General features: G+C 30.2%; 5 protein-coding genes, 3 long non-coding RNA genes and 1 pseudogene across 10 annotated transcripts; 5 read left to right on the top strand and 4 right to left on the bottom strand.

Annotated features, from left to right (window-relative positions):
* The first annotated feature begins 664 nt into the window (after window positions 1-664).
* On the top strand, window positions 665-1,995 carry LOC128395355 (uncharacterized). The gene is made up of 3 exons (XR_008326618.1): window positions 665-901; window positions 1,086-1,649; window positions 1,744-1,995. It is a non-coding gene; the product is annotated as an uncharacterized LOC128395355 (long non-coding RNA).
* Window positions 1,996-2,120: 125 nt separating this feature from the next.
* On the bottom strand, window positions 2,121-4,065 carry LOC128395353 (WD repeat-containing protein 18-like). The gene is made up of 7 exons (XM_053355764.1): window positions 3,910-4,065; window positions 3,516-3,821; window positions 3,142-3,444; window positions 2,874-3,073; window positions 2,680-2,804; window positions 2,384-2,583; window positions 2,121-2,311 (listed from the first exon to the last, which is right to left on the bottom strand). The coding sequence occupies exons 1-7, from the start codon at window positions 3,922-3,924 to the stop codon at window positions 2,180-2,182; spliced, it is 1,281 nt and encodes a 426-aa protein (XP_053211739.1). The 5' UTR covers window positions 3,925-4,065; the 3' UTR covers window positions 2,121-2,179.
* A 3,925-nt stretch (window positions 4,066-7,990) lies between these two features.
* On the bottom strand, window positions 7,991-9,008 carry LOC128395207 (uncharacterized; annotated as a pseudogene).
* Window positions 9,009-9,358: 350 nt separating this feature from the next.
* LOC128395206 (uncharacterized) lies at window positions 9,359-10,360 on the top strand. The gene is made up of 2 exons (XM_053355607.1): window positions 9,359-9,537; window positions 9,628-10,360. The coding sequence occupies exons 1-2, from the start codon at window positions 9,465-9,467 to the stop codon at window positions 10,203-10,205; spliced, it is 651 nt and encodes a 216-aa protein (XP_053211582.1). The 5' UTR covers window positions 9,359-9,464; the 3' UTR covers window positions 10,206-10,360.
* Window positions 10,361-10,509: 149 nt separating this feature from the next.
* LOC128395205 (uncharacterized) lies at window positions 10,510-22,619 on the top strand. The gene is made up of 8 exons (XM_053355606.1): window positions 10,510-11,094; window positions 12,441-12,621; window positions 13,127-13,211; window positions 13,776-13,839; window positions 13,925-14,057; window positions 14,577-14,695; window positions 21,423-21,927; window positions 22,010-22,619. The coding sequence occupies exons 1-7, from the start codon at window positions 11,035-11,037 to the stop codon at window positions 21,516-21,518; spliced, it is 738 nt and encodes a 245-aa protein (XP_053211581.1). The 5' UTR covers window positions 10,510-11,034; the 3' UTR covers window positions 21,519-21,927; window positions 22,010-22,619.
* Window positions 11,483-12,446, bottom strand: LOC128395208 (uncharacterized). Its single transcript, XR_008326536.1, has 3 exons — window positions 12,248-12,446; window positions 11,847-12,170; window positions 11,483-11,734 (listed from the first exon to the last, which is right to left on the bottom strand). It is a non-coding gene; the product is annotated as an uncharacterized LOC128395208 (long non-coding RNA).
* On the bottom strand, window positions 15,692-21,416 carry LOC128395209 (uncharacterized). Of its 3 annotated transcripts, none has more exons than XR_008326539.1 (3): window positions 21,044-21,335; window positions 19,019-20,782; window positions 15,692-18,574 (listed from the first exon to the last, which is right to left on the bottom strand). It is a non-coding gene; the product is annotated as an uncharacterized LOC128395209 (long non-coding RNA). The 3 variants fall into 3 exon arrangements; XR_008326538.1 differs by having other exon boundaries at window positions 15,692-18,924; XR_008326537.1 differs by lacking the exon at window positions 15,692-18,574 and having other exon boundaries at window positions 19,092-20,782; window positions 21,044-21,416.
* Window positions 22,620-22,983: 364 nt separating the features above from the next.
* LOC128395832 (ubiquitin-like domain-containing CTD phosphatase 1) lies at window positions 22,984-25,063 on the top strand. The gene is made up of 6 exons (XM_053356319.1): window positions 22,984-23,130; window positions 23,389-23,427; window positions 23,535-24,059; window positions 24,121-24,219; window positions 24,347-24,483; window positions 24,590-25,063. The coding sequence occupies exons 3-6, from the start codon at window positions 23,558-23,560 to the stop codon at window positions 24,848-24,850; spliced, it is 999 nt and encodes a 332-aa protein (XP_053212294.1). The 5' UTR covers window positions 22,984-23,130; window positions 23,389-23,427; window positions 23,535-23,557; the 3' UTR covers window positions 24,851-25,063.
* Window positions 25,064-25,211: 148 nt separating this feature from the next.
* On the top strand, window positions 25,212-26,547 carry LOC128395831 (queuine tRNA-ribosyltransferase accessory subunit 2-like). Its single transcript, XM_053356318.1, has 2 exons — window positions 25,212-25,854; window positions 25,927-26,547. Exons 1-2 carry the CDS (start codon window positions 25,294-25,296, stop codon window positions 26,545-26,547), a joined length of 1,182 nt encoding a protein of 393 aa, XP_053212293.1. The 5' UTR covers window positions 25,212-25,293.
* Window positions 26,548-26,612: the final 65 nt, after the last annotated feature.

Genomic DNA, 26,612 nt, shown 5'->3' on the forward strand with positions numbered 1-26,612 from the left:
AATTCGGTTTTACTTATTAATCAATTGTTTACCTCGATTTTCAAATGTTTTCATTCGCTGTTTACAGATTGTATGTTAAACAATCACTTTTCCATCATAACCACCAGAGATTAAAGCTAATCCATCAATCGAGATCGCGAGATGAGTGACTTTTGAACTATTTGGTGATGAAGAATATAATTATTAACATGATTTATTGGAAAAATCAAACACTCTCGTAGTTTACCTATGGGCAGTTAGAACAGTTGGTTGAGGTCGATTCAAATCATTGATAATTTGCTTCTCATCGTACAATTTAGTCTCATAAATGTTTCCTTTCTCTCCACCAACGAATAGAAAACTCTGACCAGGATCCATTGTAACAGACCGAAGAGGCTCATCAAACGATATTGAAATCAATAAATTACCAGAATAATTATCATAAATCTAAGAGAAACAAATCAAAGTTAATCAACCAGTACCGTTAATCTAAATAAAAATAAAGAATGGAGAAATAGATAGTTCAAAGTGGAAGTCAAAATAACCTGGGCAAAGACAATCAAAAGTAAAACAAAGGACCGATTACAATAACTAATTATTTAATCAGCAACAAAACAAACCAAAAATGCTTACCTGTTTAGCGGACATTATTAAATGGTAACAATTAATCAACAATATGAAAAGAAAACAATCTGTTCATTACAATCTGATCTCTGGTGGTTGATTCATTTTCACCAACCCGGTTGCTTAAGCCATTGAATTAGACGCTCAGTTTAAATGTTAGTTGATTCGTTCATCAATTGCTGCTTTTGATTGTTCTAATAAATGGAATATTTGTCTTGATGATCAACTAATTATCTTTTGATATTCAAATAAAAAAAAGGTGCTTAAAGTTAGTAAAAGCATAAAGATATTACCCAAGGTAAATATTGAGAATATGAGCTCAAAGTTAGTTCAATTGTCTATTAAACTTCCGAATGAAATGATATAAAAAGAATTGATTCATAAGCGAATCATCAACAGTTTCATTTGTTTTGTGTTCAAAGTGAAATCAACAAACTTGTTCTTCATTACAATGAATTTATATCTTATTCTTGTCGTTCTAGTTTCTCTCTTTGGAGCTGCCCTCGCAATATCTTAAGACGAAGCGAAACTAGTATGCAGTGGATTAAACAATCAGAATTACCTAGGATACAGAGATGTATCAAGGGTTATACTGGTAAATACCCGGATGCTCCATAGAGTAGATCCTAGAAAATTGAGATATGGATATCAAATTTGGATTTTACTCGAAAATTGTAAATTTCTGATGATGAAATAATTACACTGAGAATAAAATAACTTGAAACATTTTTCTTATCCAAACAATAATTTCAAATCGTGTTACTAAACTATAACCGTTGAAATAGTGATGATAATAAGATGAAAATTTATATTCCAAACGACGACAATTAAAAAATTAACGATTGGCTATTTAAAAGCAGTAGACAAGTTAAATTACTTTTTAGTTGATCAAAAGTAATCAAACATCAAAGTTAATCAAATTAAATTTAATCAACCATTGATTTTGTGAGTTTCCAACTTTAACCAAGTCACAATGAGAGTACCAATTATCTTAGTTTTGATAATCAGTTTTAATTTATTTCAGCAAATTGTCTCAATCAACGCAGGTAAGAAAACATATGAATCCCCTTAACCCTAATCCTCATCCCAATCTTAATCGAAAAAATCAAATTTTCTTTTCTTTCTTTCCTTTCGGAGAAGATGAAGTTGGTTCCTCAGTCGATGAAGTTGAAACTAGTGGGATTTTAACCTTTCTTGGCTTTGAATTCAACAAGAAATTTCTTCAATTCATTTCAACAATTAAAGACAATTTATTTGGTTGGATATTAAATTACTTTGGTTTACCCAATTAGCAATTTTGTTTTATCAATTGATTTTTTAGTCAAAAATATAAAATGTTTCGTATTGTACTTGATTAAAATGACGTCGATTAAATTGGCAATTTTATATCGATCGACAGGCCTAAATTCTTGCGCGTTTTCAATGAGAATTTCATTCAAACTGCTGAAAAAATGAGCCTGTGAATTAAAGGCATTAAATTGCGGTGCAGAGCAATCAAGAAGAAAAGTGAATGTTGATTTGCATTTTTCGTGAATTGAAAATAAAACTAAAAGTTTATTAGCAAAAATGAAAAGTTTTACTTATTAATCAATTGTTTGAAAATTGTATTCACTGAATATTCATAAATTTGTTGGTTAATTGTTTTAATCTTCTCGATATCATCTGGATTGGATTCTGGCTCTTCATCATTTGCTTCAAGTTGATTAATCTAGAGAAATTGAATTCAAAATAAAAAATTAGAAAATAAGATGTGACTAAACTATCGGAATTATCAACTTACATTGATAACATTTTGTTGATTGTTTTCAATTTCATCCTCATCTGGTATACATTGATCGTTAATTGTGTGGATTAGATCTCTATCAAATGCATCTAAATCAGGATCATTTGTTAATTTGAATGATTTAACAGGAATCAAAGGTGTTTCCTCTTCCAAAATTCCTCTTGGTGTTGGCATGACAATTAGATTTGTAATTGCTCCTAGAAAGGGAAGAAAAGACAATCGTAAAATTAGTGATTAACAAATAAAAACACGTCTTACATTGTAAGAAATTAGTAAATTAGTAAATTGTTTACCTCGATTTTCAAATGTTTTCATTCGCTGTTTACTGATTGTATGCCAAACAATCACTTTTCCATCATAACCACCAGAGATTAAAGCTAATCCATCAATCGAGATCGCGAGATGAGTGACTTTTGAACTATTTGGTGATGAAGAATAAAATTATTCACATGATTCATTGGAATAATCAAACACTCTCGTAGTTTACCTATGGGCAGTTAGAACAGTTGGTTGAGGTCGATTCAAATCATTGATAATTTGCTTCTCATCGTACAATTTAGTCTCATAAATGTTTCCTTTCTCTCCGCCAACGAATAGAAAACTCTGACCAGGATCCATTGCAACAGACCAAAGAGGTTCATCAAACGATATTGAAATCAGTAAATTACCAGAATAATTATCATAAATCTAAGAGAAACAAATCAAAGTTTAATCAGTATCGTTAATCTAAATGGAAATAGAGACACTCAACTTACTTTACATGTGGAATCAATTGAAACGGAACAACTTTTACCCCTAATACCAGTATAACCACAGTGAATATCAGTTACTCGACCATTATGATGAGACCAAGTGTGTTTAGGATTAAGATCTGGAGAATTAGTCGAACCAATTTGCTGATCATGAAATCCAGTACTTAGAATACAATTCAACATCCAAAGAAGGACTAATCCATCTTCTCCTCCAGAGATGAAAAAGGAACCACATTTAGACATTCTAATAACAGTAATAGGTTGATAATGTCTCTCTAGAATGGAACATAATTGTCCTGATGAAGTCTGACAAAGAAAATAAAACAAAACACAATTAAAAAGAGCCAAGGAGAATTATATTGAGAAATTAATCTCACCATGTAGATGTAAATCTTTTCACCCAAAGCTAGAATGATAAACATTCCGTCTGGAGTAACAGTCAATGCAGTTACGTTTGCTGGACACTTCATTCGGGTTCGGACAATACTTTTCTTCCTTAGACTCCACAAATGGACAACCGATGAATCCTTCTGGGAACATATCAGGTATTGATCAAAAAGACAGGCCAAACTGTTATAACCACAGGCAATTGTTTCCTTGAATGAAGTGATTTGTGTACCGGTGAGCAGATCCTGAACATTGACCGACCAATAAGTTGAGTTTAAAGTGGAAGTCAAAATAACCTGGACAAAGACAATCAAAAGTAAAACAAAGGATCAATTACAATGACTAATTATTTAATCAGCAACAAAACAAACCGAAAATGCTTACCTGTTTAGCGGACATTATTAAATAGTAACAATTAATAAACAAAATGAACAGAAAACCAAATGAAAACAAACCAACATGTTTTTCATAATCTCTGGTGGTTGATTCATTTTCCACCAGGGCGGTTGCCTAAGGCACTGAATTAGACGCTCAGTTTAAATGTTGGTTGATTCTTTCATCAGTTGCTACTTTTAATTGTTCTTGTAAATTAATTTTCTTCTTGGTGATCAATTAATTATCACTTGATATTCAAATCAAAATAAACAAGGTGTTTAAAGTTAGTAAAAGCATAAAGATAATACTTAAGGTAAATATTGAGAATATGAGCTTGGTGTTGATTATCGTATTTATTCAATTGTCGATTAAACTTCCGAATAAAATGAAATAAAAAGGACCAATTTCAAGATGATTGTCATCAGTTTCATTTGTTTTGTGTTCAAAGTGAAATCAATCAACTTGTTTTTCGCTATCATGAATTTCAATATTATTCTCATCGTTTTAGGCCCGTATTCACCAACCGTAATCAAATTTGATTCTAGATTTAAATCTGCTAATCACAGCTTTTGTCTTTCACCAACCATAATCAAATCTTGATCTCTAATCAAAGTTAAGTTCGGATCAATTTGATTCCGGAATTAAAAAATCTAGTTTCACCAATCGAAATCAATTGATCTCAGCTCAAATTGTTGTTTCACCAACCAAAATCAAACCAATTTGATTGTAGAAGTCCTGATCAAATTTTGATCTTAGTAATTACCATGATCAAATTTTGATTTCGACTTTTTTTTCTCTTTTTTTCTAATCTAACTCATTTTTTCCGAATTTTTTTTTAATGAATTGGTTTATACCATAATGCTCTATTATTTTTCTACAATTTTCGCTAGCGTAAAGAAGATTTTTTTTTACTTAAAAATCTCAACAAAGATATTTAGAAAACTTGATCAGTGTAATCATATAACTTGTTAATTGTTTGGAAATCAATCTCAATTTCAAGTCTTTTCCATAAACAATTAATTAATTCATCCACTTCAAATTAACCGCTTTTGTCTAAAGAGAAATAATTTTTTATTGTTGTGACCGTTGTTTTGTTTGATGATCGGTTGGTTAAAAAAATTAATTAAAAATTAGGGGTAAAAATGAAAAAATAGGGAAAAAAGACAAAAACACGCCCTTTTAGGGACAATTTCTTAATTGAATTAAGATTAATTTGAGTTAAGCTTAAATCAAATTAAAGTCGGAATCAATGATTCCGGAATCAACTAATCAGGCTTGGTGAAACTACTTTATGCTTTAAACTCGGAATCATTTTGATTCCAGGATCAGTTGATTACAGCTTTTGATTACGGTTGGTGAATATGGGCCTTAGTTTCTCTCCTTGGAGTTGCCATAGCGCAACTAACAAAAGAAGCTAATGCGAAATTCTTATGTGGTTATCAATACGACTCTGCAAGTCAAGCTTACAAAGATTGTTTCAAGACTTTTACTGGTAGATACCCGGATGATCCACCAAGTAGCTCCTAGAATATTTAGATTTCGATATACCATTTGGATTTTACTCCAAAAACTGTAACTTTTCTGATGATAAAATGTTTACAATGAGAATAAAATAATTTAAGCAACAATTTTCTTATCAAAAACAATTATTTCGAATCGTGTCACCAAACCATTTTTTTTTGTATTATTTCAGTTTGATAAATCATTCGAATGGAAGTTCCGAATGATTTAATCGGAACAGTAGAATTCGATACATCATGAAATTCTCTGCCTGTCAAGCCAATTATCAACCGTTTCGTTCCTCTTGTTTTCGCTAATAAATTATTTCAACTTCTTCGTCACAACGAGTCTCAATATAATTCTCTTCGTTCTCGCCTCTTTTCTTGGTGCTATTTTAATGCAAGTTTATCAATAAAAAATTTGGTAAATTTAATTATGTGATTAAATTCATTGTTTCATTTCAGTCTAAGGAGTTAATTTACACTAAATTTTATATCATAAATAATTAACTAACATGATTTCGTAGCTATTTTTTAGTCTCTTTTCCCTGCACTAGGTAACACCACTCCTGACGATTCTTTCTCAATATTCAACAGTTGATCATTTGGTTGAAATTGTTGAAATTTATTTTAATTGTTTTTCTTTTCATTCAATAATTTGGATCTTAAAAGATTGTAAATGTTTAATTTTCTATTCAAGGAAGTGGATTTAGTTGGGATACAGATTTTTCTTCAAGTAAAATGGAAATTGGTCAATATCGAGAAGAAAAATTTCACAATTGTCTTTACTTTCGTTTAGAACAATTGTCATAAATTAAATTAACCCGATTCAGAATTAGGAGAATTAGAGGATAAATATTTCTCTATTTCCGAAGTTAAGAGAAAAAGTTACTCAACAAGAGATAATGAAGAGGGTTAAGGATCAATTCGGTGTTGTAAATAAGATTCCAATAAGTAAATGCAAAAAAAATTGATTTTCACCTTCATAATTCTGAATTAATAGATTTCCATAAAGTCACAATTTCCCAAATTTCACAAGTTTTTTGGGTCGTGTGGGGTGAAATTAGAGAGGTGTGACTGTATTTGTTTTGATGACCAACTAACAACTACACTTGATATTCAAAGGAAATGAACAAAAAAATTCAATTCTAAATTTCAATGAAGGAAACGTAAACAGTATATGAGATGAATAAGAGTAAAATGTTTATCTTATTTGTGTTGACTAACTAATTCTCACCTGCTAATTTCTTGCAGTCTCTTTCTCTTTCTTCCTCTCAGTCTCTTTCTCTCAGTCTCTTTCTTTCTCTTTCTCTTTCTTTCTCTTTCTTTCTCTTTCTTTCTCTTTCTTTCTCTTTCTTTCTCTTTCTTTCTCTTTCTTTCTCAGTCTCTTTCTCAGTCTCTTTCGCTCTCTTTCTCTCAGTCTCTTTCTCTCAGTCTCTTTCTTTCTCTTTCTTTCTCTTTCTTTCTCTTTCTTTTCTCGCCTTTTCCAGCATATACGCGCTCAGACGTTACTGTCGCTGCAGTATGCCTAGTGCTCAATGTAAATATTGTGAATGTAGTAAATATTGTGAAATCAGTAACAACAAGTTTATATCAGCATGACTAAGGACTTATCCGAAATGTAGTAAATAGTATTAATATACTAAATCTCGAGTTAGTTAGAGCATAAGATGATCAATGTTAGTTCAATTGTCGATTAAACTTCCGAATAAAATGATATAAAAAGGATCAATTTCAAGACGACTATCATCAGATTCATTTCTTTTGTTTCAAAAGTAAAATCAATCAACTTCTTCATCATCATGAATTTAAATATTATCCTTATTGTTCTTGTTTCTTCATTACTCTTTGTTTCTCTTATTCTTGGAGCTGCCGCAGCGCAACTCTCACGTGAAGATCAAGCGAGAAAAGTATGTCGTCAAGCCGGCGTAGATGACTTATTATCGGTTAATTCAAGTCCATAACTGGTAAAGACCCGGATGATCGATAGCTCCTAGAATATTAAGATTTGGATATAAAATTTGTATTTTAATCCAAAAACTGTAACTTTTCTGATGATAAAATGATTACACTGAGAATAAAATAATTTAAGCAAAAATTTTCTTGTTCAAAACAATTATTTCGAATCGTGTTTCTAAACTAAACCAGTGTTATTTCACCAAACTCTTTTTCTTTGTATTATTTCAGTTTGATTAATCCAATCGGAACAGTAGAGTTCGACCGAGTTCGGTAGAATTCACGAAATTCTATGCCTATAAAGCGAATTATCAGTTTCGTTCCTTTTGTTTTCGCTTAATAAATTATTTCAACTTCTTTTTCGTCATAACGAGTGTCAATGTAATTCTCATCGTTCTCGCCTCTTTTCTTGGTGCTATTTTAATGCAAGTTTATCAATAAAAATTTGGTAAATTTAATTATGTGATTAAATTCATTGTTTCATTTCAGTCTAAGGAGTTAATTTACACTGAATTTTATATCATAAATCATTAACTAACATGATTTGGTAGCCATTTTTTAGTCTCTTTTCCCTGCACTAGGTAAACACCACTCTGAACGATTATTTCTCAATATTAACATTCAACAGTTGATCATTTGGTTGTACAGTTTTGTAATTGTTGAAATTTATTTTAATTGTTTTTCTTTTCATGCAACAATTTGGATCTAAAAAGGTTGTAAATGTTTAATTTTCTATTCAAGGAAGTGGATTTACTTGGAATACAGATTTTCTTTTCTGGTAAAAGTAAAGTAAAATGGACATTGGTCAACATTGAGAAGAAAAATTTCACAATTATCTTTACTTTCGTTTAGAACAATTATCATGAATTAAATTAACCCGATTCAGAATTAGGAAAATTAGAGGATAAATATTTCTCTATTTCCGAAGTATCCAATTTTCTGTAGCCTTTACGATTCTGTGATTGTTCATCATATCGTCGGATTATCGCTAAATAAGATCGTAAAACTTTATGATTCTGGTACAACGTTTGATCCAATCGAGCAATTTTACCCCACAAAGGACCAATTCATTTAGTTGTAATCTAGAACCTAAATTGATTGGATTCGCTTTCAGGTAATCAAAAACTTGATCTTCGGTCGGACAACAAGACGAATAAGGTCCAGATGATGGTTCGATAACTGATGTAAGATATTTGTTTTCATATTCTTTTGCTTTATCCTCAATGGTCAGTACCCGGTGGAAAGCATCGTCCAGGCCACCGGACAAATCGTCAATTTTACCTCGATGTAAAGTGAATATGTTTTTCAATAGACTGGAAAACTTTTGCAATAATCCATGAAAAGGCATTTGTAGTTTATAATCACCTAATCCTCTCGACTCGAGAATTGAGGCCAACGAATCTATTGGAATCGTCAACACAATTAGTTGATTAATTTGTCTAATTTTCTTCCCAATCAACAAGTTATACAGAAATTTGAATATTAAACTTACCATAATCGTCAATGGTGACTACAGATGACACACAAGTTACAATTACGATGATTACAACAATTGATTTCATGTTGATTGACAATCACAACTTAAATTGAACACTAAATTGTAAGATTTGATTGTTGATCGAATTGTAGTCAAACTAAAACTGAGAGACAAAAGTTTCATTGGTTGATGTTGTTTCTAATCATCAAACTAACCATTAGATTGTTAATCACATTAGCAACAAAAATGATTAAACAATCATTAAAACAATCAATTAATTGCCTTTAAATCATTTATTGGAAACTTCCAATAATCAATTTGATCATTGGAAATAAAAAGTCAAATGTTAAAATCATAATTTCCGGACTTAATTTAGTCTTAATGTTAATTGTTCATCTCATGAGATGCTGATTATCATCCAAGAAAATTAAACGATTCATTTGCAATACCAATAATGATCATAAAACAAATTACATTGGAAAAACGATTAACAATTAACAATTGGCTATTTAAAAGCAGTTAACAAGTTAAATCACTTTTTAGTTGATCAAAAGTAATCAAACATCAAAGTTAATCAAATTAAATTTAATCAACCATTGATTTTGTGAGTTTCCAACTTAAACCAAGTCACAATGAGAGTACCAATTATCTTAGTTTTGATAATCAGTTTTAATTTATTTCTTCAAATTGTCTCAATCAACGCAGGTAAGAAAACATATTAATCCCCTTAACCCTAATCCCCATCCTAATCTTAATCGAAAAAATCAAATTCTTTTTTCCTTTCTTTCGAAAAAGAGGATTTTGGTTCCTCAGCCGATGAAGTTGAGGCTCGTGGAATTTTGTCCTCTCTCGGCGGTGGACTCCATGAGAAATTACGGAAATTTGTGACCACCGTCAAGGACATTTTGCTCGGACACCACAAGAAAATCGGTGGATTTCATTACCGATTAAAAGATTGTTTCGAAAAGATAATCGCTTTGGAGAAAAAGTTATATGGATTAAAGGGTGAGTCCACTTCGTGTCCAGATATTAGTGTGTTGGTTGATAAAGTGAAGGAAAAACTATACGCCAACGATTATACCGTTAATCCTCATGATGTCCAGTCGATGGCCGGTTATTTGCAAAGTCATTTGAAAAGTTTGGACGCTCGATTACAACAAGAAAACAAATATCTTAATCTCGCCTACGAACACATTAAATACTTACAGAACTATAATCCCTCCGCTAATTACCCACCTCATCCTCCTCACCCACAACCAGCTTATCCTCAACCACAACCTTATGGTGTTAATTACATGAAACAACCTCAAGTTAATCCATCAATCAAGATGAGAGATGGAAATTCAAACGCCAACATCAACAACCAATATTAGAATTTCATCAACATTTCATTTAGATAACAACAAACAGCAACAACAAGAACAACAACAATTAAATCAGCTTCAATTGTGAAAGAACAAGTATTTTGTTAATTATTATCAATTAAATATCTTTTTTTCTAACTTAAAAAAAAAGAATATCAAATTTTCGTAAATTGTTTTATCACTTTTCTCTCGCTCTAATCGTCAACAATTTAATGATAATAATCAATTCGTGAAACCGATTAAATTGTCATACATATTAACATATTCATTTCTAAGTGTTAACCCCAAAGTCGCTGGTGTGTCAACTCAGGTCAAGTCTTTGTCAACATATTATCATTGGACTTTTACTATTAATATTACTCTCTGTCTCTCTCTGTCTCTCTTTTCTCTCTCTCATCATCCTTATCATCATCATCATCTTCTTCTTATGAAAGGAAAGGAAGTGGGAGGAGGGTTAACCCCCGAAGGGAAAGTTAAGGGCATCTCTCTATCTTTCTCTCTCCACAGAGCAAAAGGCGAAGGTCTTTTCCTTTATCATTATCTTTTACCATTGAAAGATTTCGGGGCCAGGCCAGTCCAGCCCATTTAAAAGGCCATTTTCGTTGTTATCGTCGCTCAGCGCAAACTCCAACATCTCAAGTTCATTTTGTTTTCCTCTCTTCTTTTTGTAAACAGTTTTTCTCAAACTTTTCTTTGAGTAACAACAACGATTGTTGATCAACAATTTACTTTTTTATTTCTTTATTGTCCTTTAATTTAATTTCTTTTTTAATTGTGTTGATTAATTGTTCATTTCTTTGTGTATTTGATTTGTCTTTTTGGATTTACCTCTGAAACCATGGTATTTGATTCGGATAGATCGTCTATTTCTGATTCCATTTCAACAGGATCAACAAAGGTAAGAATTAGTTGATTCACTTTTTCTCATTTCGTTTAATTTTAATTCAGTCATTTAGATCTAATCATAAACTTTGGCTAATCAGTTTTTCTCTCATAATTATCAATTGATTTATCGTTTTCATTAAACTTCTTAAACTCTTATGATCTAATTTTTTTCTGTTCTAATCAAAGTTGATCAAAGTTAATTACGTGAAGTTTTCACAATCTATTCAACTAATTACAAGATGATTAAGTGTTTTCATTATTTCCTTACATATTGTGTATACAATGTATATAAGAGTTAATCAAGTTAGCTAACAATTAGTTAGATAATCATGATAAGTGTAAACAAAACACCAATTTACTAAATCTAATTAAAAAAAGTAAACTTAATAACAACAGATAAGTAACATTAACTTTCACTAGTTGATACAATAAGATTTTAATTTGTTTCCCCTGAAAAAATCAAAACAAAAGTATCAAAATGATGAATAATAAGATAAGTTAATTGTTATCAAATTATCCCAACGTTTTAATTACTTCCGTTAATTGGAACACAATATAAACGATCCTCATCTTGGACAATTAATCTTAATCCTTGTTTATGAAGTTCTCAATGGTCACCAAAAAGAGGTTAATCATCACCAACAATTAGGATTCTATTTAGACAATAAGAAAGAAAGAAACAAACAGACAATCAATTTAATCTTCAATTGATTAACTAAAAAATTAAGAAAATCAATGGAATCCATTGAAAAGATTTACTATTACCTTGGATTAGGAATTGATGTTGAATAATTTTGAGATTAAACTCAAACCATGAACAATCAAATGTTCACCACTAGAAGATGTTATTATCCGGTCTCTTTGGGTGTTGTCCATTGACACGGACCACGAGCCACAATTAACTTAGGCCACTTTTCAAAAACTCCAAGGTATTAATACCTTTTTTCCGGTAGCGTTTACATAAGGATAACAGTCAAGGGAAAACAAGGTAAACATTACCTTTTGTTTAATCTTTTCTGTATATAGAGAAGATTAAACATCTCAAGCTTCCGTTTTAATTTTTGTTTTCTCTCTCTCATTTATTTGATTCTAACAACGGAAACAATTTAGAATTAAAAAAAATATATATAAACAAGATTGAAGAACAAATAATTAATTGTACTTACCATTAGTGAAAACTGTTAACTTTTATATTCTCAATTCACATTTTAGGCCTGAAGCGATAATCTCACTTGTTCTGACACAATTCTTACCTTCTCATTAGCCATTTGTGATTTTCTTGTTACCTTAATGTTCACCTTTAACTGTTACAATTAACTAATTTTCCATCTTCCTAATTGCAATTAACTATTCCAACAGTCGTCGGTGATTAAAATTTACACCAAAATTTTATGTTCAGATATTGAATATAAGACACTTTCAATAACCGAAGACACAACTTGTTCTGATATGGTGAGGATGTTACTCCATAAGTTCCGATTGAAACACACGGATCCCAATCTATTTTACGTTGCCATGGAAGTAATTATTCGTAAAACAGGTAATTACAATTAAAACGAAATTAAAAACACAATTAAAAAAATAGAAAAGAACAAAAAAAAACTGAAACAAAAGAGGCAAATTATCATGTGACACTTTGGTTACTATGCAACAAGAATCAACCGTTGACATAATTGTTGATCTCTTTTGGTTGATCGTTTCAACTGTTAATTGTTTTCTTATTTTCATTGATCACAAAATGTTTTAACAATTTATTTCCAATTTGTTTGTTGGTTAACTGTGTTTAAGTGTAAACGGTCAATTCTGTTGACCGTAACGATGGTTAAATTTGTGGTTCCTTGTTCATCTATTACAATGTTGTCATTTTCTCACAACAATTATCAATGTTTCTAAATACATATGAGTGTTTATAAGAGGAGAATTACAATTAATCAAATTGGTTTTAATCTTTGTCTCCATTTTGGAATTTATTTTGTCTTAATCAACTAAATTTTGTTCTCTTACAAACATAACAATTAATTAATCATTTTCTTTATTGTTTATAGGAATTCCAATCAGATCTGTTGTGGTTCTTGATGATATGTCTTGTCCAGCTCAAATTCAGGCCTCGTATCCTCATCAGGATACCAAGTGAGTGTCCACTTATCATCACCATCATCATCATCATCTTTCATCCCTTTCTTTTTGGAAGATTTTCCTTTTCATCTCACTCTCTCATCCGTGTATTCTTCAATGTTGATGATGATCATCTTCAACTAAAAATAGAGTCAAAGCTAAAAGTTAATCCATTGAATATCTATCATAGTATTCAAAGAGTCTCAAATGTCGCTCGTTTCTCTGGTTTCCCTTTCTTATCCTATTTAGAATGACGATGAAGACAATGTACAGAAAGAAAGACTCTCTCATTAGACGAAAACTCTATTGGCCCATCAAAACATCATCATCAGTGTTATTATTATCTTCGGATGTTATTATATTTATTACTATCAAGTTACTTTCTTTCCTCATCTCTCTCAAAATGTTGACCAGAAAAAGTTAATACACATAAGAGATAGAAAAGAATAGAATCTTTTAGTTATTTCCTGTTCCTCTACCAAACCCAATATTCTTCTTCCTTAAATGATTTCTCCATCTTTCATCTATTGTTTGTCTTAATTGTTAAATTTCTTCTTTATTCTTTTCTGCTAATTTTAGATTCACTTTAATGATGAAACGTGGAGGCCTCGTCAAAGTCTATGACAGTTGCTTAATGTCATCGGTAAGTTGATCATTTCCACTAAAGTATTAACATTAATATCTAATTTTACTAATAATTATTTTCTACCTTTAATTGTGATTTAAAGTCTCTTTATAAAAGTCTACTGATTTCCGATATAACCACCGTTGGTGAAGTGATTCAATTACTATTACAATGTTACGATTCGGATGAAAGGTCAACCAAATTTGCTTTATATGAAGTTTGTCCACAGAAAAGACGTAAGTAAAAAATGGTAATCAAAAAGAGCGGAGAAAATTTAATTAGCAAGAATGTTAATTGTTATGAGAATAATTATGATAAAGTTAATTGTTGTTGTTGTCCCATTCTAATTGTCACTAGTTTTTTGTCTCATCAAGATTAAGTTTTTTTCGTATTAAAACCGTTAAAATGTTACCTTAATTAGAGGGTTAGACAATTAATTATTAATTTTTTCTCAGTCACGGGAAGGTTATAACTGTAAACTACAAGTAGATTTTAATTGTTGTTGACATTTTTTCATTCAAGGAAACTAGTTAATCAGTTATGTGAGGAAGAATCTTTAATTGTGATTAACCAACAATTGTAACTACTGTCAAATCTACAAGGATGTTGTGTTTTCATTAACAAGTGAATTAAAAACAAATCAGCTGATCAATTTTAAGGAAGATCTTGAATTAAGATAATCATAAAAATTGGAATTGAATTTTGATTATCATGATTGAAATTTTCATTTTCATTTTCTATTTAATTTAATTTAGGTGAAAGACGATTACGAGACAATGAATTATTGTTAAGGTTACAATCCGAATGGCCTTTGGGTGAAGTATATTGTTTCCAATTACGACGTAATTACTTTGAACAATCACACAAACGAAAGGTAAGATAATCAACTAATTATTATCCAATTAATCAATTCTTTTAATAACAATTAACAAACATACAACGATTTTATCATATAATAAACCCTCAACTCAATAATAACGTGAATAAACAATCAAGGTAAAGAGATTAGAAAAGCAAAACTTTGGATTGATATTATTACCATTTATCTAATTGTAATTATCCAACAATTAATTATTTGTAAAGATGATGATACCTTTAAGATTAAGATTAATAATAATATATCAATGGTAATAATTATCTTCACCCAAAGACAAGAAGTAGGAAGATGATCTGTGGAAGAGACTTTCTTTTTCCTTCTCATCAGCTCTCCCTCCCTCCCTCTCTCTCCTCATCATCTATGTAAAATGTATCTGTCTTATAAGATGATGATAATGATGATGATGATGATATCTTCTTGACCTGTCCATCTTAAGTAGCGATAGTAATAAAAAAAAGGAAACGCATGAATGAGTCCAAGGCGAAAATTCAAGTTACACTAAAATGTCCTCAGGGCTTTTGGTTAGTTTCATCCAAGTGAGCTCTTAATTGCGGTTCCCCTTTCGTATTTGTATCATCATCTCCCTCACCTTGTATTTTGTTTATTCTGACAGGAAGTTCTGACCACCCCCTGAAAAAAAGTTCTAGAGTTTTTTATCATAATAATATCATTTTCAAGTCTCATCTCATTTACTCAGAGGAATTTGTTGTTTCTTTTTTTTTCTCAATCTTCATCATCTTCAAACAAAGAGGGAGAATAAGAGAGAAAGTGAAAGAGATGCAACAGGTAACCTGATGATTAGAATGATGAAGATAATGATGATGGTCATCTTAATCTTGAAGGTCAATTGTGTGTCTACCTAATGGTGGACACAAGAAAAAAAAATAAGATGACCATCACATAGGAATGTTAATTCATCTCATTACTTTAATAATTTCATTTTCCCTTATGATTTGTATTATCATTATCATCTTAATTTTGTACGTCTAGGAATGTCATCTTCATGATGACCATGATGATGATAATCATGAAGATGATGATGATGGTCATTCATGATGGTGAATGAGTTTTTCTCACATCCGGTGATACATTTCATTTTAAATTAACTTGATTTTAAATCATACTCTCGACATGGTTTCAATTATCAGCTTCCTTTCCTAATCATCCTCATCATCATGAGATGAAAATTTAACATTTCAACTAATTAATACCTTAAGAAATTAATCATCATCTTAATCATCATTACAATCAACTTAATCCCCTTTGATAGTTTCATTTGTATTTTTGGTCTCCTTTTTTTTGTCAATTACTTTCATCCTTAATCTTAATCACTATTTTTCTTGTAACTATTAATAGTTAATCACTAGTCAACTTATTTGCATGCTAATGATTAAGGAAATTGTTAAATTAACTCATATAAATCAATTGATGTCAAAACTTTTCACTTACCTTAACAACAGTTTAATCACTTGAGCTGATTAATAGACAATCAACTGATGAAACAATAGTATAATTTATTATTATCATCATCTAAATTTATTAATAGTTAATTGTTTGCAAAAAAAAACGTTGATTAACTAATTATTTCCGCTGATCGTAATTTACTTATTGTTGATATTCAGACAGATGGATCAACTTTTTTTTCCTCATTGGCGATTAAATTGTTGATCTTTTGGGCTTGGGAAAATATAACAATTAGATTTAATTATTATGATATAGTTTTTTCCGGTATCACGATTAATCATGATTAACTTGATTGTTATTGGATCAGCTTAAGTCTCTTAATCACTTGCCCATAGACATTGACCTTACCTTATTTACCTTGATTATTTTTAGATTAAGTCACAATATGTTAATCATTGTTACTCCGATTATCATGTTAATTGTTGCTCTTAAATTGTCATTGGAATCAATGGTTCTCTATGTCAACAATCAACTTCCATAGTGCAGTTAATTTAATGACTTCATCTAAATTTTAATCCATTTCGTTATTTTCAAATCACTATCATTTTGGTTAAATTACAATTTAAATTGTTGGTTTAACAAAAGCTTAAACAATCATTACCTTTAACCAACAATTTAAATCTTATTCAAACCTAATCATTAATTTTGCCCATTATATTTTCACCTTGCAATGTTGATTGTGATCCTTAATTGTAACTGATTAGTGGTGAATAACTTATTTGGTTGATAACTTTTTGAATCTTTTTTTGATTAAATGATATGAATATTGATGAATGGTTTAAAATTTACTTAATTGTAACATTGATTAAGTTGATTAACAAGTTTGTTTTTCATGAGAAAATTTTTTTTTCAATTTCCCTTTTCAATTTTCAAATTGAATTGATAATAATATTGAAAAGCCTGATCTTGATTTCCTTAAACTTTTATATTGATTAAATTGTAACAATAAACAAATTGCTGCAATTAACTCTTTACTTAAGATAAATACACATTATAAATTGTGGTTTTCACAGTTTACAGTTTATCATAATCAATTTAATTACGGTGATGATTGAAATTGAAATTCTGATTACATATAAGGTGTTGACATAATAATCATGAATAAATTGTTGATGATGATAAACAAACAAACAAAAAAGTAAAATCAATGAATTTGATTTGAATTAATCAAGACTATGAAAAAATAAGCTTAATTGTGATCCCATTGATTAAATCTAATTGTTAACAAGTTGAATCGGAAAAGGTTGTTGGTTGAATTAAGAAGCAATAACTTTTTATCACCAATTGCGTTAAACAATTTAAGTTTATAATCATAATAATTGTTTAAATACTCACTCGGATAATGATAATGATTAAGATGATGATGATGATGATGATAAAGGTATGAGAAGATGAGAAAGAAAGAGGAAGAAAGAGGAAGATGAAAAAGGTGCGCCAAAAAAAAGATGAGGATGAAAAAGTTAAGTAATAATTTGAAAACGGTTGGTAAAGAGCCTTAAGGTAAATTCAGTGAATTAATTCAAATTAAGTTGAACAATTTATGATTAAATGAATAGGCTTGAATCATAATTAAGCTTCTTAATCATCAGAAATAAAAATAATCTCAAGATTGTTTTCATTTGCGTGAGGAGTAAATTTTGTATTTCCATTGAAAATAACATAACATCAACAGGTAACAATGATAATAATAAACTAGTGATTCTAAAATTGTCTAAGGTGAAATGATGATGATGATGATGATAGAATGATGACCAAGATGATGAGAATGAATTCCACCATCAACAACCTATCACCCCAACCCAAACACCTTAACCTTCAACCTCATCCTCCCCTTTGCACGCCTTATAACATCTCGCCTTATATGTTACTAGAACAATTTGCCTTCTCATCATCTTTCTATCTTCTTGTTGCCTCTTTCTCATCATTATCTTCATCATCTTACTTTTCTCTTCCTCTCTATTTAATATTAACAGAGAAAATTCCACAGGTAAAATTCCATTGGTAAGAGAAAAATGATAACAAAGAATGTGAATAAGGCGAAAGGTGTATTCTCACTCTTGTTACCTTTACCTTTCTTTTCTTATCTTCATCATCATCATCATCTTCTATTTACCTTGCAAGAGAAAGATGATCAATAGAACATTGTTAATCTCCTTAATCCTCCTCCTTCTCATCTAACATTGATTTGTGGTTCCATTTTTGAGTGGACATTTTCAAGGAAAAGGATAAAGATATTCAGCTAAACATCATCTTGATGATTAACTAATTGTTCTGACGATTTAACACCAATTTTGGTGTTTCTCTTCCTTCTCTCTCATCATCATCATGGAAAGTGTCTTAATGATGGAAAATATTTTGCCACTTGATGATAATGATGAGAAATTTTTGCTCCATCAAAATGATCAGGTTGGTCTAAAAGAGGAGGAAGATGATTAAGATTAAGATTATGATGAGGGAAACAATTTAACTTTGGGAAGGTTTTGTTTTGATAATCTCTTTTCTCGCTCACACAAAATGATTGTAATCTTGATACGAAATTTAATCAACATGATGAGATTAGTTAATTATTAATCCTACAAACATTCAAGGTTAGTTACTTGATTGTTGTTCGCTAATAGATTATTTCATCTTATCAGTGATCTTATTTTTTGTTATTTTCTATTGTTATTTTCACCCATTTCATCCTGAGCTTCTTGTAATCCAAATTAAATTGTAATCGTAATCACGATTTAAACAATTATAATTAAATTCCATAGGGTTTTCTAGTAATATATTAATTATAAAGAGAGGGAGAGAGAGAGAGAAAAAGTTATTCCTTTTTCGTGATAATCAACATGTAAAAAAGTAAATTCTTACCTTTGATAAGATCTACATTGGATATTAATTATACTTGTAATTTCATTCAAACAATTAACTAAATAGATTCAAATTTAAGTGAATAATATGTTAATTATCCTTGTGAATGAGGTTTGGATCCATCAAATCTGATGGGTGTTAATATTGTTGTTTCCATGAATGGGAAGATGTTGATTAGTCAATTTAAATAGATGACAATGGTTAATATCAAATGAATTAAACCATTGGATTGATTATTATCAAATATTGATTATGATTAACTAGGCTGCTCCTTCACGCAAGATGGTTACCGTGTGACCTAAAAAAGATATGGAAGAGAAAAGGAAGAGAGAGAGATGAAAAAAGAGAAGAGAAAGAAAGATACAGATAAATAAGAAAGTACAGTAACTTCTTAAGAGAGAGTAAGAAAGAAAAGAAAGAGAAAAAAAACTTTAAAGGAAAATAGGAAAAACTAACAATGACTTTTGACCTGAGAGACACATGGGAACAGTTTAAAGGTCTCTGTACATATTGCCCGTTAAAAGGCCTTTCGTTGTAAATAAGATGAATGAAGATGAGGAAGAAATGAGTTTGTTTTCTTATTCTCTCTCTTTCTCTCTCCGTGTTGATCTTTTCTTAAGAGATTTACAATATGTGAGTTTTTTACTATAACCATTGAGAAAGAAAGAGAGAGAGAGAAAAAGATGTACAGACAATATGGTTTTCTTTAGATTGAGAGTAAAAAGATCTCAAAAAGATGATGATGAAGAGAAGATGGAGAGAAGATGAAGGTGAAAGGTAAACCGTTATTAAGGAAAAAGGTAACTTAAGGTAACTTCCATTCTAACCCTTGGTTGTTTTGTTGATGATCTACTTTTTTACGATCTCTTTTTTTACTCCTCTTCTCTGTGCATTTGATCCTTTTGTTGATTTGGTAAAGAAAAAATCGAATCCAATGTGAATAAATTCACTTTTGATTGTTGACAATTTTGAATGTTACATCTTTTTGCTTCTCTTTTCTTTCTTCCATGTGAATCCTTTTTTTCCTCCTTCTCTTTGTGGCTGATGAGAAATGTGAAGAATGTTACAAATTCTGGATTACAAGATGAAAACTATGGCGGAGAAAATAAATTATCATCTTTCCCACTGTTGTCTATTATTACTATGTGAGAATAAGATGAAAAGGAATCTTGAAGTTGATGAGACACATTAAGATGATGTTAATGACTCTGTTGACGATTTAAGATGATGATGATTTTGTTGAGAGTTCAGGGTCGCGTGGATTTTTCGCTTCTTTCACGTAATAGCAAAAAGCTGAGAAAACCGTTGACATTTTTCCTCTGAAAGAGAATAGAACAAAAAAAAAGATTCTCCCAAACAATTCATCCGACTGGTTATGGCTTTTGTCTTCGTTGGGTGGTTATGCAAACATGGGAATCTTCAATTTCCCTCAAGTATTGGATTTTATTCACATAGGCACATGAAGAGAAACTTATCATTTCTCTTCTGTAAATATAGAAATTCCTTTTTACTATCTCCTTTTTGGTCACTTTTTTTCTCATGTTTTTGCTTCTTCTCCATCATCATCTTCTTTTTTCTTCTCTCCTTGAGTTCTAACCCCTCATATATATCAGCGAATTGATGATGATGATGATGATGATGGGAAAGAAGATATTACATAGTCCATAATACGTTTCTCTCTCATTTCTCCTTCTGTCTCTTCCTGTAATGATTGTTGTTGTTACTTGTTGATCATCTTCCTCCTTCGTGTGTCTCTTCATTTTTCTTTCAATAAAAGAATAGAGAAAAAAATCCAATTGAGAGATGACGATAAGATGAGAGATTGTGATGATGGTGATAATAACCAATGATGATGATGATGATGATAACAATAAAAAATAAGAAAAATAATAATAGAAAAAAAAAGTAGTAATAAAATAACATGGTAAAGATTAACCTTCAATACACAAGAGGTAATAACAAAAAGGAAATGTATACATAACATAAATAGTCAAGAATTAAATGTGATGGAAATAATCATCTTACCTTTAAATTGATTGATTGAAATTGTAAAGAAATAACAATTTAACACAATTGAACAATTAGAAATCAATGACAACAATTAAATTTTTTTCATTTTCTTTTCCCACCAAAAGGGATCGTATGTTAATCTCAGTTTGTTTACTTTCTTTCTTTTGATTAACTGAATTTAAAGTTGATTAACTTTTTCTACTTTCGAATTTAATTTTTTCTTTTCTAATTGTTTATTGATCGATTATGTCTGTTAATTGTTTCACCATTAATTGAATTGATTCGATTTGATTTTACTTGTACAATTTTCTAATCTTTTCTAAATTGTTTCGAAATCTAATTTGTTTATTAATTTGATTTGTTTTATTTTCTTTTGTTTCGTTTTTAATTGTAGGCTCTTTGGATTCGAAGTCCAATTGATTCAATCGGATTATCCTGTTATTCAAAATATGCTAAAGATTTATCTGCCTTTTTTTATCCTCCCAATTAACTAATTACCTTAATTCTTATCCAACGTATTTCTATGTGTAACAATCATTGATTAACTCATTGGATTGAGATTCTCATTGTAATTAACTCATATCGTTGTTATTATTTTGTGATGATTAGATGGTTAATCTGTTTTTCTGTCTTAATCATCATCTAATCAACTAGTCAATTCTCATCAATTAACTTTTGCCAGAATCATTATCAACAATCAACTTCGATGGCCTCAAGTTTATTAAGGTCAATCTTTTCATCGTATTTATTATTCATCTTATTTTCTTTGCGTATTAATCAATGAGATTAATTAATTTCTCCAATAATTTAAATGGATCAATTTGTGATGATTAACAATGATTATTCAATTTGATTCTAAATCAACTGATCATCTCCTTGTGATCTTACAAATTCAAACGGTATGTTTACTATTTAGATTTAACTATTTAATTGATTGTTGATTAATTTTCCGTTTCTTTTTACTTTTTTTGTAATGATTAGATTTAATCAATTGGAGATATCAAACAATCAACTCTCAATTTGGATAAATTGTTAATTTCTATCCTCAAGATTTACAATCATAATTATCCATGAAACTACAACACTGATGATTTGCTCAAGTGACCGGACTGATTTAATTGTAACTTCAATTACTTTGATTTACTGATTAGTTTAATCTTTGGTGTTAAACTTTAATAAATCAAGTTAATCATCGTTTAATTGTTGGAATACACAGAAAACAAATCGGATCAGATCAATTTTCTTAATCATAATCATTTTTGTATCTTATGGATTCTCATAATTAGCTGATTATTGTTCAAAATTGGAATCAGATAATTTCTTTATTATCTAATTACGATTTCACCTGATTAAGCTCATTTATCATTAATCATCATCTTCATCTTGATCATAACAATTTAATTCAACAATCTAAATTTCACTTGTTTCTATTACAATTTATACTCTTTATTACTGTAATTCTATCAATTTTTTTTGCTCGTTCATTAATTGTACAATTTATACATAATTCTGACAATTTCTAAATCACTAATCATTTGTAATTGTCAATTAATTTACTTAATTTATATCAACTTGTTAAACTTTGGCAAATACAAAATAAACGAGAAATTAATTTTCTCTCAATAATAATTATTGTTCAATCAATTAACTTGACCATATAATATACAATATCGTTAATCATTGCAAATCGATGGACTCAAATCATAAAACTTGATAACAATTAAAGTTAATTGTTGATTGGAAACAAGGAAAAAAGGTTCAAATTGTTTACTTAGAAATAGAAATCAATTCAATCAAACAGCAAATGTAAATTCTAACATGAAAGAAAAAGAACATCTAATTAATTGGATCATATGCACAATTAAATAAACACAATCAGTTAATTGCTTACAATTAGAAATTAACTCATTTAGAAAACGAATAAAAAAATTTTCCTTTGTGGGAGGAGCTTAAGGGGAACATATGACAAGAGTTTCGGTTTTGTCTCATTTTCTGTTTCCAATTTTTGTGTTGTTGTTTTGTTCACTTCAACAATTAGTAATTAAACATCAGTTAATTGTCACCCATTAGGTACAATTGATTAGCAATCATCTCTGAATCAGGTAAGTTATTGACATTAGATTGTCAATGGAGTTTAGTTAACTATTAATGTCTTTTCTTTTTCTACCATTTTCGTTTTTCTTATTTTTTTGTTCTCTTTCTTTTCTTTTCTTTTTTTTCTTTTTCTTTTTGTTCTCTTTCTCTTTTTTCTCTGTATCTTTTACCTCTTTCTTTTTTTACTCAATCTACATGTGGGTTTTCACTAAATCATCTTGGTAATCAATTGATTTGCTGGCTAATTTAATTCCTTCCAATGGTAGTGAGAGACTGTTAATTTCTACCTGGTAAATTTACTTAAAGTAAGTAATTCATCCAAATGATTGACTTAAAATGGATTTTTTGTTCTTGGTTACCCTTTGACATTACCTTTTCTTTGTTTACTTTTTTCTCTCTTTTCTTTTCCAAGGATTAGATTGATATTAGAATAAAATGGGCGACTGTAGTAGCGGCGGTGGTGGTGGCAGCTCATCTTCGGATCAAAGCTTATCGATTATTATTAAATGGGCTAAACAAGAAATCTCCCTGGATCAAGAGTGTCTTCAACTTGATGATACAGTTGAACATTTGAAAAATGTCATCTATCATAAAACTGGTGTCCAACCAACAAGACAGAAATTATTTGGTCTAAAGTATAAAGGAAAACCAGCTGAAGACGATGTTAAATTGGGTGAACTTAACTTAAAACCAGGAACCAAATTAATGATGATTGGAAGTACCGAAGATGCCATTCAAGATGTGGCCGCCGCTGTTCCCAATAATGAAGTGATCAATGACCTGGACATACCCGAAGAGTGTATTATACCTGTTAGTCAGCGACAAGAATTCTTGGCTAAAATTGAGAAAAGAGTTGCTGAATATAAGGTTACCATTTTTAATCCACCAAGAGAAGGGAAAAAGCTTCTTGTTTTAGATATTGATTATACTTTATATGGTAAATTTAAGACAATTTTCCAATGGAGGCAATTAGTTAATCTATCTTTCTTTTTTTCTAGATCATAAATCAACTGCTGAACATGTTTCACAATTAATGCGTCCATATTTACACGAATTTTTGACCTCAGCCTATGAAGATTATGATATTGTTATCTGGTGTAAGTACCAAATTTACCGATCCAATTATTTGGACACTTTCATCAAAAGAAATTCATTCTATTGATATAAGTTAACTTTTGATTGTTCGATACTGATTTTGTTTTACCTTCTCATCTTCCTCTTTAGCTGCTACCTCAATGAAATGGATAGAAATTAAAATGAGAGAAATGGGTGTCCACCCGAATCCCAATTTCAAGATCATGTTCTTTCTCGACTCTAGTGCTATGATCAACATTATGTCTCCCGATTATGGTCTTCTAAATGTAAATAAGTAATTTCTATCTAAAATCTATACATAACCGCTGTGGAACTTGTAATAATTGGAAAAATAATCTTCTCTTTTGGTTAATTTTGTTTCTTGTTCAATAGGTTAAACCCTTAGGCGTAATTTGGGGTAAATTTCCTCAATACAATTCAAAGAATACAATCATGTTTGATGATATTCGTCGAAATTTCCTGATGAATCCTCAAAACGGTCTTCATATCGTTCCATTTAAAGAGGCTTACAAAAATCGACACAAAGACAAGGAATTATTATATTTATCTCGTTACCTTAAACACATCGCTAAATTGAAAGATTTATCTTCTCTTAATCACAAACATTGGCACCGAAAAATACCCCGTGATTAACTGATCATGTCCAAGTTTCAACCCGAATCCAAGACCAGACACACAACAATCAAAGAAAAGGATATTTATCAAAACCAATTCTTTTTTTATAACTTCCAATCGATGGACAATCACTAAATTAACAAATTCCTCAAGAATCTTGATAATCAGTACATGAAAGTGTTCAATGAACACGATACAAAGTTTGATTAAATTGTTCTTGGTCAACAATAATCCAATCCGTTTCTCCATCAAATTGTACAATTATCAACCACTAATTTGATAATTTTCCTCCTCTATGCTAAATCTACAGTCGCTCCAAACAAATTTTTGTTTCCTCGGTCATTTTACTTATTTAATCCTGAGATGGCAGCATTCAAAGTGACAATTTCACATGTTACTATCAGCGGTTAAATTGTCTTTAATTTTGTTTACCAATTAATTGTATTGTTTTCTAATAAACCATGGATTTAATTTTTAAACCAATTATACAAAAATGTAAATGGAGATCAGGTATAATTAGATTAACCTCAAAATCAAGTGAAAATTCAGATAACATTGACTGTCCGAAAACCGAACAGAATTTTTCTCTACCATTGTGCCTTGAATACACCAAAGATGGACTCATACCTCACCTTACTTGGGATCTTTTGAAATATATTCCCGACAAAAATGTTCCAGCTCTCGTTTCCCTTGGTTCGGTTTACAATTTGTTGCCCGTTCTCAGGTCGTGTGATTCTAGTTTTTCCGAATTCATCTCTTCGGATTTCAATCGATCGATTTTCTTGACTATTCAAGACGTTTTGGTCAACCGACGGCAAGGATTCAATTCACCGACATTCACTCCCATTTGGACTGAATCTGGTCGGCAAAATATTTACCCAATCGATTTAATTGAATGTGTTAAATCATTGAAACCCGATTTCTATCACCTACTTGCCGATGGAGAGACACCGAAAAATTGTTCTAACAAACGAGTCGATAAATCAGTTGAAAACACGATCAAATTGGCAGAGAACAGTTTTGTAAGTTTGATCCATTGATATAATTTTCCGTTCGAATTGTTTTTTGATTTGTATTTTCAATATTCTCATTAGGGTATTAAAGACTTTGACTGGACAATTAAGCCGATTTTTGGAGTAATCGAAGGCGGTTGGAATATTGAGAAACGATTAACATCAATTGAGAAAACTAAATCATTACCTGTTGATGGTTATATTGTTGACGGTCTATTGTCAACCGATTTACTCGATGATTCAAATGGGCTTGAATTGAAATTGTTAATTTCAAAAATTTGTTCCAATTTACCTGATGATAAACCTCGAGCTCTATTTGGTCCACTCAAACCTGAGAGAGTGATTGATGTTATTTCATCAGGAATAGATATTATCGATTCATCTTATTGTGCCTATTTAACTAACAATGAAACTGCCTTGTTGGTGGATATTAATTGTGACAACATTACCAATATAACCTCTAATCTAATCAGATTGTCCGATGACAATTTAAAGGAAGATTTCAAAGTAATCGATCATGATTGTAATTGTTACACTTGCACCAAAGGATTTACTCGAGCCTATTTGAATCATCTCATGAAAACCAAAGAATTGCTTGGACCAATTTTGATTAATTTACACAATCTATTTGTGTATTACAATTTTATCAATCAAATTCATTCATATTTTAACTCATTACAACAATCAGATTCTAGAATCTGAATCACCATGAACCTTTATACTCACCAATATGAGACCAAACTCCCAAAACTCATAAAAAAACACCA

This window comes from Panonychus citri, unplaced genomic scaffold (assembly GCF_014898815.1).
Source record: "Panonychus citri isolate SS breed McGregor unplaced genomic scaffold, ASM1489881v1 Contig00141, whole genome shotgun sequence".
In the NCBI taxonomy this organism is placed as follows: Eukaryota; Metazoa; Arthropoda; class Arachnida; order Trombidiformes; family Tetranychidae; genus Panonychus; species Panonychus citri.

Excerpts from the sequence above, each read along its gene's own strand:
- LOC128395832 (XM_053356319.1), top strand. The coding sequence starts at position 23,558 with ATGGGCGACTGTAGTAGCGGCGGTGGTGGTGGCAGCTCATCTTCGGAT. Across the intron at positions 24,060-24,120 it reads TATTGATTATACTTTATATG|ATCATAAATCAACTGCTGAA; the intron begins GTAAATTTAAGA and ends CTTTTTTTCTAG. Across the intron at positions 24,484-24,589 it reads CCGATTATGGTCTTCTAAAT|GTTAAACCCTTAGGCGTAAT; the intron begins GTAAATAAGTAA and ends CTTGTTCAATAG.
- LOC128395205 (XM_053355606.1), top strand. The coding sequence starts at position 11,035 with ATGGTATTTGATTCGGATAGATCGTCTATTTCTGATTCCATTTCAACA. Across the intron at positions 13,840-13,924 it reads ACAGTTGCTTAATGTCATCG|TCTCTTTATAAAAGTCTACT; the intron begins GTAAGTTGATCA and ends TGTGATTTAAAG. Across the intron at positions 14,696-21,422 it reads AACAATCACACAAACGAAAG|GCTCTTTGGATTCGAAGTCC; the intron begins GTAAGATAATCA and ends TTTTAATTGTAG.
- LOC128395353 (XM_053355764.1), bottom strand. Across the intron at positions 3,445-3,515 it reads AAAAGATTTACATCTACATG|ACTTCATCAGGACAATTATG; the intron begins GTGAGATTAATT and ends TTTCTTTGTCAG. Across the intron at positions 2,584-2,679 it reads GAAAACATTTGAAAATCGAG|GAGCAATTACAAATCTAATT; the intron begins GTAAACAATTTA and ends TTCCCTTTCTAG.
- LOC128395831 (XM_053356318.1), top strand. The coding sequence starts at position 25,294 with ATGGATTTAATTTTTAAACCAATTATACAAAAATGTAAATGGAGATCA. Across the intron at positions 25,855-25,926 it reads AATTGGCAGAGAACAGTTTT|GGTATTAAAGACTTTGACTG; the intron begins GTAAGTTTGATC and ends TATTCTCATTAG.
- LOC128395206 (XM_053355607.1), top strand. The coding sequence starts at position 9,465 with ATGAGAGTACCAATTATCTTAGTTTTGATAATCAGTTTTAATTTATTT. Across the intron at positions 9,538-9,627 it reads AATTGTCTCAATCAACGCAG|AGGATTTTGGTTCCTCAGCC; the intron begins GTAAGAAAACAT and ends CTTTCGAAAAAG.